Raw genomic sequence first — 19874 nt, 5'->3', positions numbered from 1 at the left:
TGTAAGCTGAGTCTGGGTCACAGCAGAGCACAAGTGAGTGAACTCCTGTGACCCACAAGTAAAGCCGAAAAAGAACTTCTCTTTTAGCCCTGAGCCCACCATGACAATACACAGAACGGTGTGGAAGGTGAGAGGACGGACCAGGGATATTGACACTCATGCCACCTACAGCCCTTCCCTCACCTTTCACCCACTTTCCACAGATTAGCCGGCGTCACGTGCTTCTCCGGCGCCGGCCGATGACGTAGCCGGCTGTGTTGTTGCTGCCTGTGAGGAGAGCAGTGATCCGGGCTGACATTGACATGAGCGGGTTACACAGACTGTGTGCCCACCTCGGGCGGGTAGCCCGGCTATGGGGGGCTCCGGTACAGGTTCGTCCAGTCAGACTCTTCCACACCGATCCCCGGTGTCTGGCTTACGCCAAGCAACTCTGCCTGGGCCAGATCAGTAAGGTAATTCTCCTGTAGTACTACAAGTCCCAGCGTGGCCTGAGAGTTCCCACTGGAGGGGGTGGGGGGCGCAGCTAGCCTGTATGGTGTCTCCTGTACTCGCATTACTCTGGGCTCACACTTGGGGCTTATTGACATCAGCAGGCAAGGTACGTTTTAAATGCAGGAGGAATGATTGTCTTCTAATGGGTCAGCTTCACTCCATTGTTATGTATTCATGTGCGTTTAACCACTTAAGCCCCGGAAGATTTTACCCCCTTCCTGACCAGGCCCTATTTTGCGATTCGGCACTGCGCGACTTTAACCACTTTACCACTAGAGCATTTTGCTGTCTTAGTCTGCGCCACTTTTTTGCGATTCGGCACTGTGCGACTTTAACTGACAATTGCACGGTCATGCGACGCAGTACCCAAACGAAATTTACGTCCTTTTTTTTTCCCACAAACAGAGCTTTCTTTTGGTGGTATTTGATCACCTGTGCGATTTTTACTTTTTGCGCTATAAACAAAAAAATAGCGTTTATTTTGAAAAAATAACAATATTTTTAACATTTTTTTATATGAAATTCCCCCCAAAAAAGATGTAAAAACCAATTTTTTTTTAAATTTTTGGCCAATTTGTTTTCTGCTACCTATGTTTGGTAAAAAAAATCGCAATAAGCGTATTTTGATTGGTTTGCGCAAAAGTTATTGCGTTTACTAACTAAGGGAAAAATTTCTGTCATTTTTGGTGTTTTTTTTTTTTTTAACGAGTAATGGCGGCGATCTACGATTTTTTTTTTTTTTGCGGGACTGCGACATTGCGGCGGACAGATCGGACCCTTGACTGACATTTTTGACACTTTTGGAGGTACCAGTGACATTACTACAGTAATCAGTGCTATAAATATGCACTGTTACTGTAAAAATGACACTGGCAGGGAAGGGGTTAATTTTATTGGAGAGGGAGGGGTTAATGTATGCCTGGTGCTTACTGACGTGTGGGGGGGGGAGGTGACTGTGTGAGACCGGGACAGATCGGATGTCCAGCTATGCTGAACACTGCAATCTGACCCTGCCTGTCACTTAGGAGATCCGCCCGGTCTGTTTACACAGGCGGGCGGATCTCCAAACTGGATTTCCCGACGATCGGGGCAGAGCAGCAGCGATCGCCGCCGCTCCTCCCCTGGCCCGACTCCAGCTGTGAATGAAAACAGCGGGAGCGCCGCCTACAGGGGAGGAGTCTAGCGACGTAGGTCTACGTCGCTAGACGAAAACGAGCCACTGTGCCGCAGTAGCAGCACAGTGGCTAGTGTTAAAGTAGTTAACGGACAATTGCGCGGTCGTGCGACGCTATACCTAAACTAATTTGACGTCCTTTTTTTCCCACAGAGCTTTCTTTTGGTGGTATTTGATCACCTGTGCGATTTTTACTTTTTGCGCTATAAACAAAAAAAGAGCGTCAATTTTGCAAAAATAAAAATATTTTTCAAATTTTTTTTATATGAAATTCCCCCCAAAAAAATGTAAAAATCTAAATTTTTTTTAGGCCAATTTGTTTTCTGCTACCTATGTTTGGTAAAAAAATCGCAATAAGCGTATTTTGATTGGTTTGAGCAAAAGTTATTGCGTTTACTAACTAAGGGAAAGATTTTTGTCATTTTTGGTGTTTTTTTTTTTTTTAACGCGTAATGGCGGCAATCTGCGTTTTTTTTTTTTTTTTTTGCGGGACTGCGACATTGCGGCGGACAGATCGGACCCTTGACTGACATTTTTGTCACTTTTTGGGTTACCAGTGACATTTCTACAGTAATCAGTGCTATACATATGCACTGTTACTGTAAAATGACACTGGCAGTGAAGGGGTTAACTTTATTGGGGAAGGAGGGGTTAAGTGTGTCCCTAGGGGTGTGATTCTAACTGTGATTGGACATGGCTACTGGTGTAGGAACAGAGATCAACGGTCCTACATAGTAGAACCGTATGATCACTATTCATACACAGGGGAGAATGACAGGCGACTTGTTTACATTAGCCGCCTGCCTTTCTCTCTTCACGGCGGACGATCGCGAGTGACCGGCGGACATCGCGTCCGCCGGTCACACGCACGGACTTCCCAGGGAACGAGCCGGGGCGGGAGCGCGCCTCCGCGGGCGCGCATTCGCCCGCTATTGGCTCACAAGCAAGTGACAGACTAGTGACGTATATATATACGTCACTTTGCCTGGCCGGGGCTGACCGCCGCGGTATATGTACTTGGTTAATAAAAGTACAGTGTGCTGCATTGTTCTGCCCCGCAAACAGCTGTAAGTTGAAATGAAGAAAATGATTATTGAAAATGGGTGCAAACGCAGAGATTTTGGTGCAATTGAGCCCTTAGCGTTTTTGTAAATATATGCAAAATCGTGCTGCGCATATGCATGTGTTCTGCGCCACGTGTAGGGGGCAGCCCTTTCATTTGAATGGCGACAAAGCCAGATGAAGCAGCTCATGCAACATTTTAAGCTTGGAGATTTGCGTGTTTTGCCGCATGTAAATGGCCCATACACACGATAAGAAAATTGGACGTAAAAGTTTGTCCGGCGAACGGATCGCTGGTATGGTGCTTTTGACGGCTGATAACGAATGTTTGTACGACAAAAGCTGAATGTGGAGGCTATAAAATTTTTATCGTATGTGAAATTTTCATTTAATTAGTACAGTCTTTGTCTGAAAAAAATCGTAAGAGCAAGACTAGGCATGCTCAGAAACAAAAGAATACATACATAACAATCCAACACATCACTTCTGAAGCTGTATTCTGTCCTATGAAAGTAACCTCTTCCATTTCGATATGAGGCTAGCATGCAACAAAAAACGGACAAAAATCCGTCCAATAATATCTCCTCTTTGCCACGTGCGAGATACCATTAAAGCGGTTGTATCCTCATGGAAAAAACGAACTCTGCAGAACAAAGGCATTTGAAATACTTACCTTAGAACGAAGCCCCGACACGGTCGTCTGAACAACGCTGAGGTCGCTGTCATGTTCCCTCGGCGTCTCTCCCTGGTTCGGTGGCTTCGGCGCTGTGAGTGGTCGGAGCCGCGATGACGTAACCCCCGCACATGTGCACGGGAGTTTCACTTTCCGGCAAGGAGCTCTGAAGGTCCGCCGGATGACATCAGCAGCTGCATGCAGGTTGAATATCTCCTAAACCGTGAGTTCAGGCCACAAAAACAAAATTTCAATGAACATACCCCGGGACAGTCAGGGCTAGTACATTCCACAATGGATAGCCTCTGATCTGTCCCGGTTCGCACTTACCTTTTAGAAGAAATACTCACTTTTAAAATTTCTTCTACAGCGCTGCCATCTCAGGTGTGGGCAGCTTGAAGCCAGCGCGATCCTCTTCTGCGTCCTCTTCGGTCTCACGATGCACTGCGCCGGCCCCGCCATCACTTCCGGGGCCACGGCGTCATCCCTGCACAGCTTCTGGGCATGCCCAGAAGCTGTTTAGCAAGGAATGACGGCGCCTGCACCGGAACTGACGTCGGGGCCGGTGCAGGCGCATTGATTCCTGGGAGCGATGACGTTCAGCTCCCAGGAATCATTGCAAAGCGGAAGTGACGGCGCGGGCCGAGGGAGGAAGTGGAAGAAAGGTGAGTATTTTTTTTCTGCAATTACAAGGTAAGTAATAGGAAGCGGATGGCCCAAAATGGACTGTCGATTTTGTGGTCGGAACTCCGCTTTAATTTTACCTACAGGTAAGCCTTATTATAGGCTTACCTGTAGGTAAAAGTCAAATAGCGGAGTATACTACCGCTTTAACTGTGACTGACAATGCAAAAGCAACACACATTTTTGTGCTTTTCGGAAATGCTAAGTGTGAATGCGAGCTTACTGCCAGTGCATTGTACACTCCTCAGATTTTTTGTATAGAGTAGGGTCTGATTTGCATGCGGTCTGTTTTGATATCCTATTCATTTGAATAGGCTGCAAAATGCACTGGGACACACCACTGATGGATTTCCGTCGCTGTTAACAGGTCCCCCTTTCCTTCACTTTGTGGGATAGAGGGGCTCCTCTTTTGGTTTCCAGATTTGAGTCTGTGATGTTAACTTATCTCTATTCTCGGCTAGTGTAGTGATCCAATAATGGAAGTGATTTGTATTGACTGTCATGGCACCTAGGGCTGGAGTGACTTGGTATCTCCACTGTACTCCTGTACTAACTGTCTTTGTATTTTTTCAGTAGCAGGACTGTCCAGCACTACATGAGGTCCCTTTCACACAGGACAGATCCGTTTTGACAGACTCATGCTCCCCTGATCCCCACTGAGCAGGCGGATGACAGGTCCATCTCCGCTCACTGTGCAAAGATGGACCTGTCAGAGTCCCGCTCTACACTATGGGGAGAGCAGATGAAACCAGACAGCCTGTCAGTTTAATCCGATCAGAAATGCTGAAAAGATGGCGAACGTGTCGGCATACGTCTATTTTCAGCGGATTTGGTCGCAGGACACATGCCCGCTGATATCCACCTCCCCATAGAGGACAATGGGTGGCCCGCCTGAAAAACATAGGTGGACCCGATCGGCCAGATGGTGTGAAAGCGACCTTATGAAAGTGGAACTTTTTCCCAGGTTGCTGTTTGTTTTTGTTGGCAGCCACTTGTCTAGTCCTGGTTCACACCGGTGTGACAGTTCCAAATCACATGACAAGGCGTACCACATTGTTGGCAATGGAATCATTCAAATTGCCGCAACTCCTGTCCCAGCAACTTTGAAAAATGTCCCTGCGCTACTTTTTTCTGATTTCATTGCGGCTTGCATAGACTTCTGGTAAACTAAGTCGCAATGAAATCGGAGGTGCAAATTGCACTGATCTGCAACTTTGAAATTGCACTGAAGTAGTGTTATTTCAAAGCTGGACCAGTGTGAACCAGGGCTTGGTTGCCGGTTTTGTAACTGTATGTACTGTTTGTTAATTCTAATAAGAAAGTGCCTAAGACACAAAAAACGTGGTGCAGACACTCATTTTTCAGAACACACTGCACCAAACCACGTGTTACTGGAGTACCGTGCGGATTAGGTGGCTGCAAACTGCAACTACATTTGTGAGATTCATTTGGGGTGCCATTACCAATTCATTGGCACCTGCATACAACTTGCAAGGGCAAAATTTTCACCTGCAGGACTGAAAATGCCTTAACTGTACCGTGTTTTTGGTGTAAACTAGCCCTAAGAGAGCGTTATACCTTTTTTTTTTTTCCTAAGGCCCCTTTCACACATACGGTCCAATCAGTTCAGTCACGTCAAAATGGATCCGTTTTCCGCCCCATCCGTTTTTTTGAGGGATGAAAAATAGGGCATTCATCCGTTCAAAAAACGGACATTGACGGAACTTAGTGTATGAAAACGAATGTTAACTGATGATCATCCCTTGTCACCCGTTTTTACATAGAGATACATTGATGTCCGTTTTTTCATCCGTCAACGGATGGATGTAAAACAGACAAACGGACAGCATGTGTGAAAGGGGCCTAACATCTTTTTTCCACTGGGGAGATTGTGCTACCTGTGCCCTACACACAACAGGAAATGTGAGGGAATCCCTGGTAGTCATCGGAACAAGTGTCCCTATTAAAATATATCCCCTCTGTTATTGTCCCGGTGACACCCCAAAATGTCGTTTGTTTTGTTTTTTTTTTTCCCACTCCTAATAATAATGATAAACAGGGCAAATAAGGTGAATCTCCCTAATAGGCAGGAAATAAATATCTGACAAGTGTTTTTATCCCTCTCCACACTACCCTAAACTAAAAAGTTTTGCCTTTAGTTACACTTCTATGGGCTCATCCCGGTCAGGCAGTTTTACCTATTACAGTCCCAACACATAGACCGGGCAGTTTGCCTTCTGTCCTATTCCTGCAATTTCCACCAACATGCTGCAAAAAAGGAGGACATGCTTCATCTTTATGCAGCATGCTGCACCACAGTACACAATGCATCCCAGCAAGCTGCAGAGCAAAGAGTTTCTTAAAACTAGAGTTTCCAGTTTCCGACTTTCGAACAAGCACCTGATCAAACCGATCTTGATTTGATCAGATGCTTTGTAGTCCAGAAGAAATGTATGGGGTCTAATAGACCCCAGATCTCTCCATAAAGAGAACCTGTCATGGCCCATCCTATCACAAGGGATGTTGTTAATTTTTTCTGTTAGCCCCCGTTCACACTGGGGCGACCTGTCAGGCGACCTGGTCACCTGACAGGTCGCCGTAGGTCGCCTTCCATAGAGAAGCTGCGGACCCGTTCTAATAGGAGCGACACAAGTCGCTCCGACTTAGAAAAAGGGTCCGGAGCTTCTTTGGGGCGACCCGGAGCGACCTGCATAGACTAGACTGACACCCGCTGCCATCCGCATCCGATCCTGTCCGTGAAATCCAGACGGATGGAAACCCTATTTTCCATCCGTCCTGGGGATGGGATCGGATGAGAGCGGACAGGCGGTCCGCTCTCATCCGATTCCCCATAGAGAGCAGCGGGGCTGTGACACCTCCCTCTCCGCACTGCAAGCGGAGACGGAGCTGTCATCCGCCGGCTCAGCGGGGATCGCGGATCGATCCCCGCTGAGCAGCACGGATCCGCCTACAGAGGCGGACCGCGTGAAAGAGCCCTTATACAAGCTGTACACTTACTACTTTACTTTGTAGCAAAGTGTCATTTCTTCAGTGTTGTCACATGAAAAGATATTATAAAATATTTACAAAAATGTGAGGGGTGTACTCACTTTTGTGAGATACTGTATATCTCATTTCCTGTTGAGGTTTTAGCGCTAAAACTGTTGTTCTGTGATTCTTGACAGTACTGCCACCAAACAAGCGACGGGCCGTGCTGCAACCACCTTGCAACTGTGTGCAATGCATGCAGTTGGAACAGGGTGATGTGGCATTTACAGGGTTAAAACAGGAGGAGAGAGGATGACCAAAATTGAAAAACAGAGACCTGCTGCCTCATTATGATTTGTAGTTTTATAATTCCATTACGATATATTACTATACTATACACACTGTGGCAGTGGAGTGTGAATTGCATGAATGGACATAATGGGGTTGATTTACTAAAACTAGTGAGTGAAATTCTGGTGCAGCTATGCATAGAAACCAATCAGCTTCCATTTTTTTTTTTTTGTCAAAGTTTAATTGAACAATCTGAGGTTAGAAGATGACTGGCTACCATGCACAGCTGCATCAGATTTTGCTCTCTCCAGTTTTAGTAAATCAACCCCGAAGTATGTATTTCATACTTAGTACTAATACTAATAGTTGTTTAGCTGTAGGCTGTAGTTGCATATTAGATGCTACAATGAAACACCAGAATTGGTGATCACTGGACAGTGTGTGTGTACCCCATACCACTTCTTTATGCCTGGCACACAAGATCTGAGGCCAAGTGCATGGCATTTCTTCTACCCTTCTATATGCATTAAAATGGCAGTAAGAGAATTGGAAAGAAGAGTTTTTGTTTCTATTTAGTTAGTAGAAGCATTGATTTCAGTTGTAAAGCCCCGTACACACACGCAGATCGTCGTCATACAAACGTTCGTCTTTTCTCCCCGGGATGTCGGTGTCTGTTGAAAAGTGCAAAGACAGCACAAGGACAGCACTAGAATTTTGTCCGCAGACTTCAGCTGACTGCAGAAGTGATGTCATGTAATGGTTAACTTTCCCTGTGTTTTTTATTTTCTGAGCATGCCCAGTCTTGCAAATCTGCGGTCTGTCGGCTGATTTCTGTACTGACAGGCGAACAATCGTCCGTTCTGGTGTCTGCAGACAAAAATTTTCATGTTTGCAAGAAAGACTCTTGTCCGCAGATTGTGTGCAGACAGCTGTCGGAGGCACCATACTAACACGCATACAATCGGCAGATCTTTCGTCCGCCGACGTTTGTATGACGACGATCTGCGTGTGTGTACGGGCCTTTATTCTTAAAGCGAGAACACATTTTCTTGCCTCACTGAGCCTGGATTAAGTGTGCATTGGGAAAGACGTGACCAAAATATGCTATTCCTTTTCCTGGTTCTCTGTTCTTCATTTCATCCAGGCTTAGGCGATAACAAATATTTTTAGTGTAGAAAATTTCCAGTCTAAAGCCCCGTACACACGCAATGTCCGGCCGATTTTCTGCTTGTTAGTATGATGCTTTCGACAACCGACTCTGACTTTTCGGCCAAATAAAATCTGGTGTGCAGGCTATAAAATTTTTGTTGGCGGTCAACACAACGGCCGATTTTCCGTCAGTCAGTACAGATTTCGGCAGACAAAAATCTGATGAGCAAGTCTGGGCATGCTCCGAGAAGAAAAAAACACACGGAAAGTAAACCAGCACATGACATCACTTCTGAAGTAGATTTTTGTTGGCCGAGAAAATTCGTGTGCAGTCTTGAGCACTTTTCAACCAACAAAACACCACTCTGGACAAAAGTCGGCCGATCGGTCGGCCGATAATCGTTGCGTGTGTACGAGGCATTAGTCTAGTCTCTACTCACTTATTTTTGTTCTTCCAAAATCATGATGGGATTGACAGATATTCTAACAAACTCTTAGACACTTCTTTCACATTAGTGTCATCTATACAGCAGCATGAGAGGATCAGCTTAAAGCCCCACTAGGTAAGGCACAAGGGACTGGCAGTAATAATTTATAAGGCTAGATTCACATCTATGTGACTGCGATTGATTCTTTTTTCCGGCGCTTTTTGGGTTTTTAAACGTGTGTTTGATGCGTTTTTTTGCATGCAGTTTTTATTCATTTTGTTTTTTTTTTTCTCTTTAACACACTGTGTATAGCTGATTGCTAAGGAGTAGGCCAGGAAGCCGGTCGCGGCATCCTTAACAACCGATGAGTCATTAGCTGTCAGCAGGGTTTCTCACTGACAGTTAAATATAAAAGAAAAGCTCAGAAAAAAATTATTTGGGGTCCCTCCCCAGATCCATACTAGGTCCTTCGTGTCTGGTATGGATTTGGAGATAAACACCACACCTAAATTAAAGAAAAATAAATAAAAATGGCGTGGAGTCCTCCTCAAAATCCATACCAGACTCTTATCTGAGCATGCAGCCTGGCAGGCCAGGAAAGGGAGGGGACGAGCGAGCACCCCCCCCCCCACCCCTCCTGAACCATACCAGGCATATGCCCTCAACATGGGGGGTGCTCTCCCCCCCCCTGCCCCAAAGCACCTTGTCCCCATGTTAATGGGGACGAGGGCCTCTTCCCCACAACCCTGGACTGTGGTTGTGGGGGTCTATTGGAATCTGGGGGCCCCCTTTATCAAGGGTGCCCCCCCGGATCCCGCCCCCCCCATGTGAATGAGTGCGGGGTTCATAGCACTGGTCGCTGTCACGGGGGTGGGGCGGTGCCACCAGGTGATGTTGCCGTGTGACCCCGCCCCTTAGCTATTTAAAAAATGTCACACGGGGGAGCAGGCAGATCATGGGAGCTATTGTGGCGAGCTGAACTTTTTTTTTCGGCTCCAGCTGTGGCAGCGGGCGTCGTGATTGACGATGGATCTACATCGGGGGACATTGTTTATCTTTTATTTATTTTTTAATAAAGGACTTTTAAAAAAAACACTTGTACACTTTTTTTGGTGAATGGGTAGGATTCTCATTCACATGGAGGGGGCGGGATCTGGGGGCCCAATTCTAAAGGGGGCCCCTTCTAAAAGGGGGCTTTCAGATTTCGATAAGCCCCCGCCTGCAGACCCCCACAACCACAGCCCAGGATTGTGGGACAAGGTGCTTTGGGGTGGGGGCAGAGTAAACAATACAAACAAACATAGTGCAGCGCAAATAATATAAACGTTAGAACATAAACAATTTCTCCATAAAATTTAAAGTCCAAAGTGAAGCCCAAAAGTCCCATAATGAGCAAGTCTAGTTCCACAGGATAGGTGAAGGAAATCAGAAAGTCCTCTTCAGGTGGTTTCTCCCTTCATTCATCACAGATAAACACTGTGCTCACCTCAATCCACTGACCCCTGTATTACCAGCAGGTCATAAACGCTTGTCCCATACAAAGGGAAAAAAAGGATATTTGCAGCAGCGGAGGTTTCCTGGAAATCGGCTTTCCCCCTCAGGATTAAAAGTTAAATTCAATCTAAACTGGTTTATATCAGACAGATGATGTATTCATGAGAGTTTTTATATGTTCTAAAGTTTACCCCTCCCATGTTAAGGTTGTATTCGTAGACACAGAGGGGCTTCTCAACAACACCAGTCGCCGTTGCAGTTTGGACTGTCGTATCTGCGTGAATGGTGGACAGAATGAAAACCTTCCATGTGTCCTTCCTCTTCACTGTAAGCACTTTATTACACTTCAAGCAGGCTCTCTCCCCCCGTCTAAGTTGGCAATCTACAAGCTGTTGGGGGAAGCATCGGCGATTAGGTCGCACGGTGCCACATGGGCCAATTCCAGAATCAAACACGGAATTTAAAAGTGGCACGCTTGTGTAATAATTGTCCACGTATAAATGGTACCCCTTTCTGAATAAGGGTGACACCAAGTCCCAAACAATCTTGCCGGTTTACATTACACAGGCACAGGACATTCTGCAATTGGTCAGAACCGATCACCAGGTCCAGGCCAAAAATCATTGGCCTGGACCTGATGACTGATCGGCTATAAAACATCAGATCGTTATTTCAGCGGCTCCTCCTGAGCCCTTCAGTTTTTTTGTCATTCAGCCTGCTGTGTTGAAGGAATAAAAAGCTCAGTGTGTACCAGGCTTTAAGGAATCAGTAGGATGGGACCACTGTGATAGCCAGTCATAGTGATCACATGATCATCAAGCCCAGGAAACGCCTTCGACATTAAGATCCTTCTAAAAGGTCAGTGGAAAGGGGTTAATATTTAACCACTTGCTGACCAGCCGCCGTAGTTTTACTATGGCAGGTAGGCTCTATTACACAAAACGATATACCTGCATGTTGCTCCGTGTAACAGTGGGGGCGCCCGTACCGCCGGCCACCCTCGATTTACTCCCCATGGAGACAAAATGGCGGTCTGCATATGTAAACAAGGCAGACCGCTGTTAAGTGAGAGATGAACACAGGGATCCTGTGTTCCTCCTATTTAGGAACACAGGTCTCTGTTTTCATCCAATGAGTTGACCCCCCCCCTACAGTTAGAAAGCACTCCCTAGGAGCTTACTTAACCCTTTGATTGTCCCTGGTGTTAACCCTTTCCCTGCGAGTGTCAGTAACAGTGCATATTTTTAGCACTGATTACTATAGTAATGTCACTGGTCCCCACAGTAGTGTCAAAAGTGGCAGGTGTCTGATCTGTCCGCCGCCAATGTCGCAGTTCCTCTAAAAATCGCTGATCACCGCCATTACTAGTGAAAAAAATAAATAAAAAAATAAAAACGACAAATCTATCCCCTAGTTTGTAGACGCAATAACTTTTACGCAAATCAATTAATATACACTTGGAATTTGTTTTACCAAAAATATGTGGCAGAATACATATTGGCCTAAACTGATGAAAAAAATTAGATTTTTTTTTTATTGGTAATGTTTTTTAGCAGAAAGTAAATATTGTTTTTTTTTTTTTTTTTCAAAATTGTCGGTCTTTTTTTTTGTTTATATTGCAAAAAATAATCAAATACCTCTAAAATAAAGCTCTATTTGTGGGGAAAAAAGGACATCAATTTTATTTGGGTACATCGTGCACGACCGCGCAATTGTCAGTTAAAGTAACGCGTTGCTGTATCGCAAAAAATGACCTGGTCATTAAGGGGATAAAACTTTTTGGTCCTTAAGTTGCTAACTATAATTTTATAACGAGGATAAGATTTACTAAAAAAAAAAAAAAAGAGGGACCCCAAAATATTGTCCTTATTTTAGTGAATGGAACGGAGCTCGGGTTTTTCCACTGAGGGATGTTTTCATTTTGTACAGTCTCTTCATCAAAAGGAACCATTCCATTTTCTCTCTTGCATATAATAGGTGTCTTCTTTCTTAGTCTAGATCAGTTTGTTATATGTTCATATGTTGTGTGTGTTTTCACCAGTGACATAAGAATTGTTACCTGTATATGGAGTAGAATAATAAGATAAAGAAAACTTATCATGACCCAAGCACAGATGGGGATGAAGATCTTTAGGGCATGTTAAATTGTTTCCATCTGCTCTTGTTATTAGATCTGCTATCCTTTTTGGCACCGTAGTAGTTGTGCAGAGGCATGAAAGCCATAAATGTCATTACGGTACCCAGTCGTTGTCAAATGTACTATATCTGTTATAACTGCTTGTGTTTACTAGGTGAAAGTTCAGGGACTGATGGACTATATTTACTTGTGTTTTGTAGGTGAAAGTTGAAGAACTGCAGGGCTAATGTACAACACTTATTTAACTGTGAATTAATACTTTTTTTCACAGTAATTTGAGACCTTCAGTTATTTTGGATTATAAATATATTTGCCACAGGGATTGACAGGTTTCTTAAGCTTCGTAAACACGCAACGATTATCGGCCGACCGATCGGCTGACTTTTGTCCAAGTTGTGTTTTGTTGGTTGGAATGTGCCTAGACTGCGCACGAATTTTCTCGGCCAACAAAAATCTACTTCAGAAGTGATGTCATGTGCTGGTTTACTTTCCGTGTGTTTTTTCTTCTCTGAGCATGCCCAGTCTTGCTCATCAGATTTTTGTCTGCCGAAATCTGTACTGACTGACGGAAAATCGGCCGTTGTGTTGACGGCCAACAAAAATTTTATAGCCTGCACACCAGATTTTTTTCGGCTGAAACGTCGGAGTCGGTTGTCGGAAGCATCATACTAACAAGCCGAAAATCGGCGGTCAGACGTTGGCCGAAAATTCACGGCCAATAATCGATGCGTGTGTACGAGGTATTACTCTAGTTTGCTTAGCCATTCACAAAAAGTGACCACAGATATTTTGCAGAAAATCGCACTATGTAGCCTACAGGAGGTTCACACTATTGCTGCTACATAATTGTGTTGTTCAGTGCATTTTGTGTCATCTGTTTTTACATGTATTTTTATTCACATATAGCAGAGGATTGAATACATCAACTAAAAGATATAAATTACTGGCAGAGCTTAGACATAACTCTACTAAGATTGCCTTTTTACTGGTGACTTATATCACACGGTATACAAATGTGAAGATATACTCAAAAAAAACTTTCTGATTTGGTATTATGGAGATTCACCCATTAAAAGAGCAGGGGAGAAGCTATAGGATTTTCAAAAGATGTAAGGTTCTTCCTGGAAGAAAGATTGGTCGACCCAGAAGGTGGATATATCTTTCTTAAGGGACAACTACAGAGGTTATACATTGGCAAATTTATACTGTCCAAACAAAAACCCAAAAAGTTATTTTAATAAAGTATTAGATAAACTGTCATCTTTTAGAAAGGGTATCTTACTCTTGGCAGGCGATTTTTAATTGAATGGACCCATCTTTGGATTGTACATCGATTGCACAGATGAAAGAAGGACATCAGATAAGGAAAGTAAGAAAAAAGGAAAGTAAGAAAAAAGTTGTATCAATGTCAACTAGTGAACGTTTGGAGAATTCAACATCCAGGAGAGCGAGATTGTTCATTCCATTTCCCTGTGCACTTGACGTGCTCAAGATTAGATTATATAATGATCGATCAAAGGTTGATGGAAGCAGTAGTTAGTACATCAATAGGGACAATAACAATCTCTGATAATGCTCCAATAAATATGGAAATACAACTCCCAGGGTCTAATAAAATAAAATAAACTCATGGAGATTAAATGAAGACTTATTGCAAGATAAGGAAGTGGGAAAGAGAGTTGAGGAAGAACTCGGCCAATAATTCCTGTTAGTTGAAACTCCTAATGTCTCTCTGGCCACAATCTGGGAAGCCCATTAAACTTGCAAAAGAGGAATATTTATCTCAGCAGGGTCCAGGAAAAAAAAAGAGAGAACCACAAACATAAATAAATATCAGAATTAAATGAGCTGGAACAGAAACTTAAAAGTACAGTAACTTTAGAGGCTGAAACAAAAAAGCTCTGGTGTTAAAAAGAGACTAATTAAAGGACCTACTTGAGGAAGAGACAAGACAGTGTTTTAATAGGGTGGCTAAAGGAAATAAACTGGGAAAATTCCTGTCTGGACTATTAAAAAGTAAGAAATCAAAAAATTAGGGATGCACCGAAATGAAAATTCTGGGCCGAAACGAAAATGCAGGATGCCCTTGGCCGAAAACCGAAACTGAAAATGACTTTTTCCCCCAAAACAATTTAAAATAGATAGAAGAGGGGCATGCATCAAAAACAGGTAGCGACGTACACCTGTCGCTGCCACCCTGTCACAGTATATGTACTGTGATGGGTTAGCAAGAGGTTAATTTAATTACCAATGGTATTTGTATTATGCAGCATGAGGGGGTTAATGTATTGCTACTGCTGGTCACTGATGAATTAGTGACCGACCAGTGGCAGTTAATTAACCCCTTTGTGCTGCATTAGTGCAACCAGTATCAGTGTTAATTAACACTGGTTGCACTGATACTGGTTGCACTAATGCAGCACAAAGGGGTTAATTAACTGCCACTGGTTGGTCACTAATTCATCAGTGACCAGCAGTGGCAATACATTAACCCCCTCATGCTGCATAATACAAATACCATTGGTAAGCTGCCTCAGCGTCCCCCCTCGTCAGTACACCCCCCCCCCCCTCTGGCTTAGCGTCCCTCCCCATCCCAAGGATTCAATCTCCTTACTGTCAGACACTCTGCTGAGTGCTCTTTCAGTGTCCTTCATTCAAAAGAAGCGCCTCTGGCCGGCGGCCCGCCTCCCGGTGATGTCACTACTATCTGTGTATGAATGAAGTGACACACCGGGCGGGAGGGCGGGCGAGCGGCCGCTAATAGATATAACTATGTGAGCTTCACTTCACTGTCAGCGGGACTGTGTGTAAATGAACTGACCTGACACCGGGCGGGAGGGCGGGGGAGCGGCCGCTAATAACTATAACTATGTGAGCGCTTCACTTCCCTGTCAGCGGAGATACATGCCTGACAGGGAAGTGAAGGCTCACATAGTTACAGCTATTAGCGGCCGCTCGCCCACCCTCCCGCCCGGTGTCAGGTCAGTTCATTCACACACAGTCCCGCTGACAGTGAAGTGAAGCTCACATAGTTATATCTATTAGCGGCCGCTCGCCTGCCCTCCCGCCCGGTATGACACTTCATTTATACACACATCGTAGTAGTAGGGACGTCATTGAGAGGCGGGCGGCCGGCCAGAGGCGGGACTTTTAAAACTTGTGCTGCGCCCTCCTCCTTCCTCACGGCGGCCATATTAATTTAGGCATTGTTAATCTATTATCGGCCGAAATGGGATAGGCTCATTTTCGGCCGAAATTTCGGTGCATCCCTACAAAAAATTATATATATATAAAAATAGTGAAGGAGGAAATGGTGTTCTTTACTACACAAATAGCGAGTGCCTTCCAAAATTACTATAATAACCTTTATACTGTTCATCAAAAAGATGGAACGATATAGAAAACAAAAAATTGTGGAATATATTCAAGACTCAAAGCTCCCTAAAATAGATACAGGGAAATTATTAACCTTAGAAGCACCAATGTGTTAGGTAGGGCTGAAACAACTAATCGACGAAATCGATAATGACAATCGTCAACGATTGTCATTATCGATTAGTTGCTCCGTCGATTAGTTGTGCTGCATTCTTGACATTCCCCGACAGTCAGCAAGCTCCGTCTCCTCTGTGAAGCAGCAGTGTGCCCTCTCTGTCTCTCTCACAGCTCGGCACTTCCGTGACCTCCCCCCTCCCTCCTCCTTTCCTCTCTGCCTTCTTGCTGAGTCAGTGAGTGAGGGAGTGAGTCATATCGAGCTGAGGGAGAAGCAGCAAAACGTGAGTGCCGAGCTTAGTACTAGTTACAGTGTCCATTCCATGCAATGCAGCCCGCCAAAAAACAGAATAAAAGCTTATCCAGATAAAATAATATTCCTTTTAAAGTGCAATATTATAATAGAAAAATAAGTGATTATAAACGTCCATATAACACATATAGGTTGTCTTTCTTCGCTCCCTATTTCATATCTATGGCTGACATGGACGTTTTTATTCACTTATTTTTCTATTGTAATATTGCACCTTATAAGGAATATTAACTCTTTTATCTAGATAAGCATTTATTATATTATTTACAGTATATAGCAGCTTAATTTAAAAAAAAAAAAAAAAGTTTTGGTATAAGTGCCGGTTCACGCTTGTGCGGTTTGCGAGATTGCATGTAATTCGGAGCGCACTGCTCCTAAATTACATGCGATCTCCTGTGCGGATGCGAGTTCAGCCATACATGAGGCTTTTTTTGAGCCGCCTCAGAATCGGATCGCACAGTGGTAAGTGGTTCACATTTGTGCGATCCGATTCTGTGCGAACTTGCAGATCGAACTGCAATATGCAATCGCAACTGGGCATGCGTTAACTTTTAATTTGCACCCCCTGCATATCGCATATGGCAGTGTGAACTGCCAGATGTGCGAATGCGATGGCCTTAGTGCCGGTTCACATTTGTGCGATGCGGGAACGCTGTGAATATGCAGCGTGTTCCCGCATCGCATTCGCACATCTGGCAGTTCACACTGCCATATGCGATACGCAGGGGGTGCAAATTAAAAGTTAACGACACCCCCAGTTGCGATTGCATATTGCAGTGCGATCTGCAAGTTCGCACAGAATCAGATCGCACAAGTGTGAACCACTTACCACTGTGCGATCCGATTCTGAGGCGGCTCAAAAAAAGCCTCATGTGCGAGTTTGCTGTGGTTGCGCTGCGAATTCAGCCATACAAAGTGTATGGATGAACTCGCATCCGCACATGAGATCGCATGTAATTTAGGAGCAGTGCGCTCCGAATTGCATGCGATTTCACAAACCGCACAAGTGTAAACCGGCACTAACACTCTGTTTGTTCATTATTATTTTAAATAAATGAAAAAAAAAAGGCATATTGAGTTTTTTATGATTTTATCCGATTAATCGAAAAAATAATCGGCAACTAATCGATTATTAAAATAATCGTTAGTTGCAGCCCTAGTCTCAGAAGAAGTAAGAGAGGCTTTAAAGAATACTCCACCTGGAAAAAATCCTGGCCCAGAGGGTTATACAGCTAGTTACTATAAGAGATTTAAGGAAATATTGGCCCCAAAAATCTGTTTATACATAAACTAGATAAGTGATAAAGGGGAAATGAGAACTGTATCATTGCAGGCACATATAACAGTAGTTCCTAAAGAGGGGGAAGATCGTACCCTATGTTCCAGCTATAAGCCAATATCACTATTAATTACAGATACAAAATAAGCAACAATTTTGGCGACCCGACTGAAGGACCCTAAGCGGGAATGAATCCATGTAGATCAGAAAGGATTCATCCCGGGATGAGAGGGAAAAGATAATGCGATCAGCACGCAATTGTTGGTGCATGGGTCTAAAAGCTGGGGGGGTCCTGGCCTTCCTGCTGTCAATCGATGCTGAAAAAGCATTTGACAGGGTGGACTGGGAGTTCTTGGCTAAAACAAAGAATCTAGGTGATGGATCTAGAATGAACTACTGGATAGGAGCTCTATATAGAAATCCATCTGCTCAGGTAAAAGTAAATGCCAGTCTGTCAGCTGGGGTCAGGATGAGCAGTGGGACGAGACAGGGTTGCCCTCTTTCACCCTTGTTGTTCGCCCTGTCATTAGAATCTTTGTTGGCATCTATTAGAAACAATGTAGATGTAAAAGGAGTTAAGATCGGGCAGGACGAACACAAAATTGCAGCATATGCAGATGATATTTTGTTCCATATTAGTAACCCTAGAATAAGTCTTCCAAATGTCATCAAAGAACTGGAGATTTAGAGAACTGTCAACTTCAAGATAAACCCAATGAAATCTGAAATTTTAAATATTGGACTAAACAAAAAAGAACAGGAACTACAGAAGGAATTTCTATTTACTTGGGCAAAAACAAAATTAAAATATCTAGGGATACATATAACATCATTATCGGAAGATCTTTATTTAGCTAATTGTATACCCTTGTTAGAGGAGATAAAGCAAAACATTAGGAATGTATTAACTCGCCCAATCTCTTGGATGGGTAGAATAAATAGGTTTTAAAATGATAATCATGCCTAAAATTTTATATATATATAGATTCCAAATGCTACCCATTGCCATTCCAGCAGCATATTTTAACCACTTAAGCCCCAGCCCTATTTCGGACACTTTTTTGTTTACAAGTTAAAACCAGTATTTTTTCCTAGAAAACTACTTAGAACCCCCAAACATTATATATATTTTTTTAGCAAAGACTCTGGAGAATAAAATGTCGGTCATTGCAATATTTTTTGTCATGCGGTATTTGTGCAACGGTCTTTAAAACGCCATTTTTTTGGAAAAATTTTGAAAAATCACATTTCACTGCATTTAAAAAATACTAAACAGTAAAGTTAGCCCATTTTTTTTGTATATTGTGAAAGATGATGTCACGCCGAGTACATAGATACCCAACATGTTACGGTTTAAAATTGCGCCCCCCCCCGTGGGATGGCGACAAACTACGGTCAATAGAGATCTCAATAGGCGACGTTTTAAATTTATTTAACGGTTACCAGTTTAGAGTTAGAGTGTAGCTCTTTTTTTTTAATTATTGCTCTGGCAATCGCGGCGATACCTCACATGTGTGGTTTGAACAGCGATTTCATTTGCGGCTCGACTTCCGTATACGTTTTTTTGTGCGCGAGCTAGCGGTGACGGGGGCGGCTAAATTTTTTTTATTTTTTTTCCCCCATTTATTTTATTTATTTTTTTTAACTTTATTACAGTTTTTTTTTTAAAAAAATCTGATCCCTTTTATTTCTGTCACAAGCAATGTAAACATCCCTTGTGACAGCAATATGCAGTGACAGGTACTCTTTATGGAGGGATCGAGGGTCTAAAAGACCCTAGACCCCTCCACTACACTTCCCTGTATGCAAAACACCGAAAACGGCGTTTTTGCATACAGCCGTTTTTCAAATTTGCCACCTTTTGCAGCACAGTAACCCGGGAGTGACGTCATGGACGCTGCCTCCGGGTTACGTCATCGGAGACCCGATCAAAGCCGTTTCCGGCATTGATCGGGACTCCATCCAGCCGGCGGACGTACCGGCTGGGTGCTCGGGGCTCCCAGTGGGACGGGACCCCCGGTAAAAGCCACGGAAGGCGGCGGGAGGGGGGGGGTACGTCCCCTCCCGCCCCCCCCCGGTTAACGATCGAGCGGCTCCCGAGGCGCATCGGTCGGTACCGACGGAAAGCCAACCGTCGGCTCTAAACCACGGTACCGGGATGATGCCTCTAGCTAGAGGCATCATCCCGGTACACTACCGCAAAGTTTAACGACGTACCCAT

At 44.0% G+C, this 19874-nt stretch overlaps 1 protein-coding gene across 1 annotated transcript in view; it reads left to right on the top strand.

Annotated features, from left to right (window-relative positions):
* The first annotated feature begins 249 nt into the window (after nt 1–249).
* ACAD9 (acyl-CoA dehydrogenase family member 9) overlaps nt 250–19874 on the top strand; it is a 195686-nt gene continuing 176061 nt past the window's right edge. Inside the window, exon 1 of the mRNA XM_082266167.1 lies at nt 250–452. Coding sequence (XP_082122293.1) covers nt 303–452 — 150 coding nt within the window. The 5' untranslated portion in view covers nt 250–302. The remainder of the gene's footprint in view (nt 453–19874) is intronic.

The sequence above is a fragment of the Pelophylax lessonae genome (assembly GCF_965119305.1).
Source record: "Pelophylax lessonae genome assembly, chromosome: 8".
Lineage (NCBI taxonomy): Eukaryota > Metazoa > Chordata > Amphibia > Anura > Ranidae > Pelophylax > Pelophylax lessonae.
The sequence above is the reverse complement of the archived record's forward strand: the minus strand, read 5'-3'. Positions and strand labels throughout refer to the sequence as shown.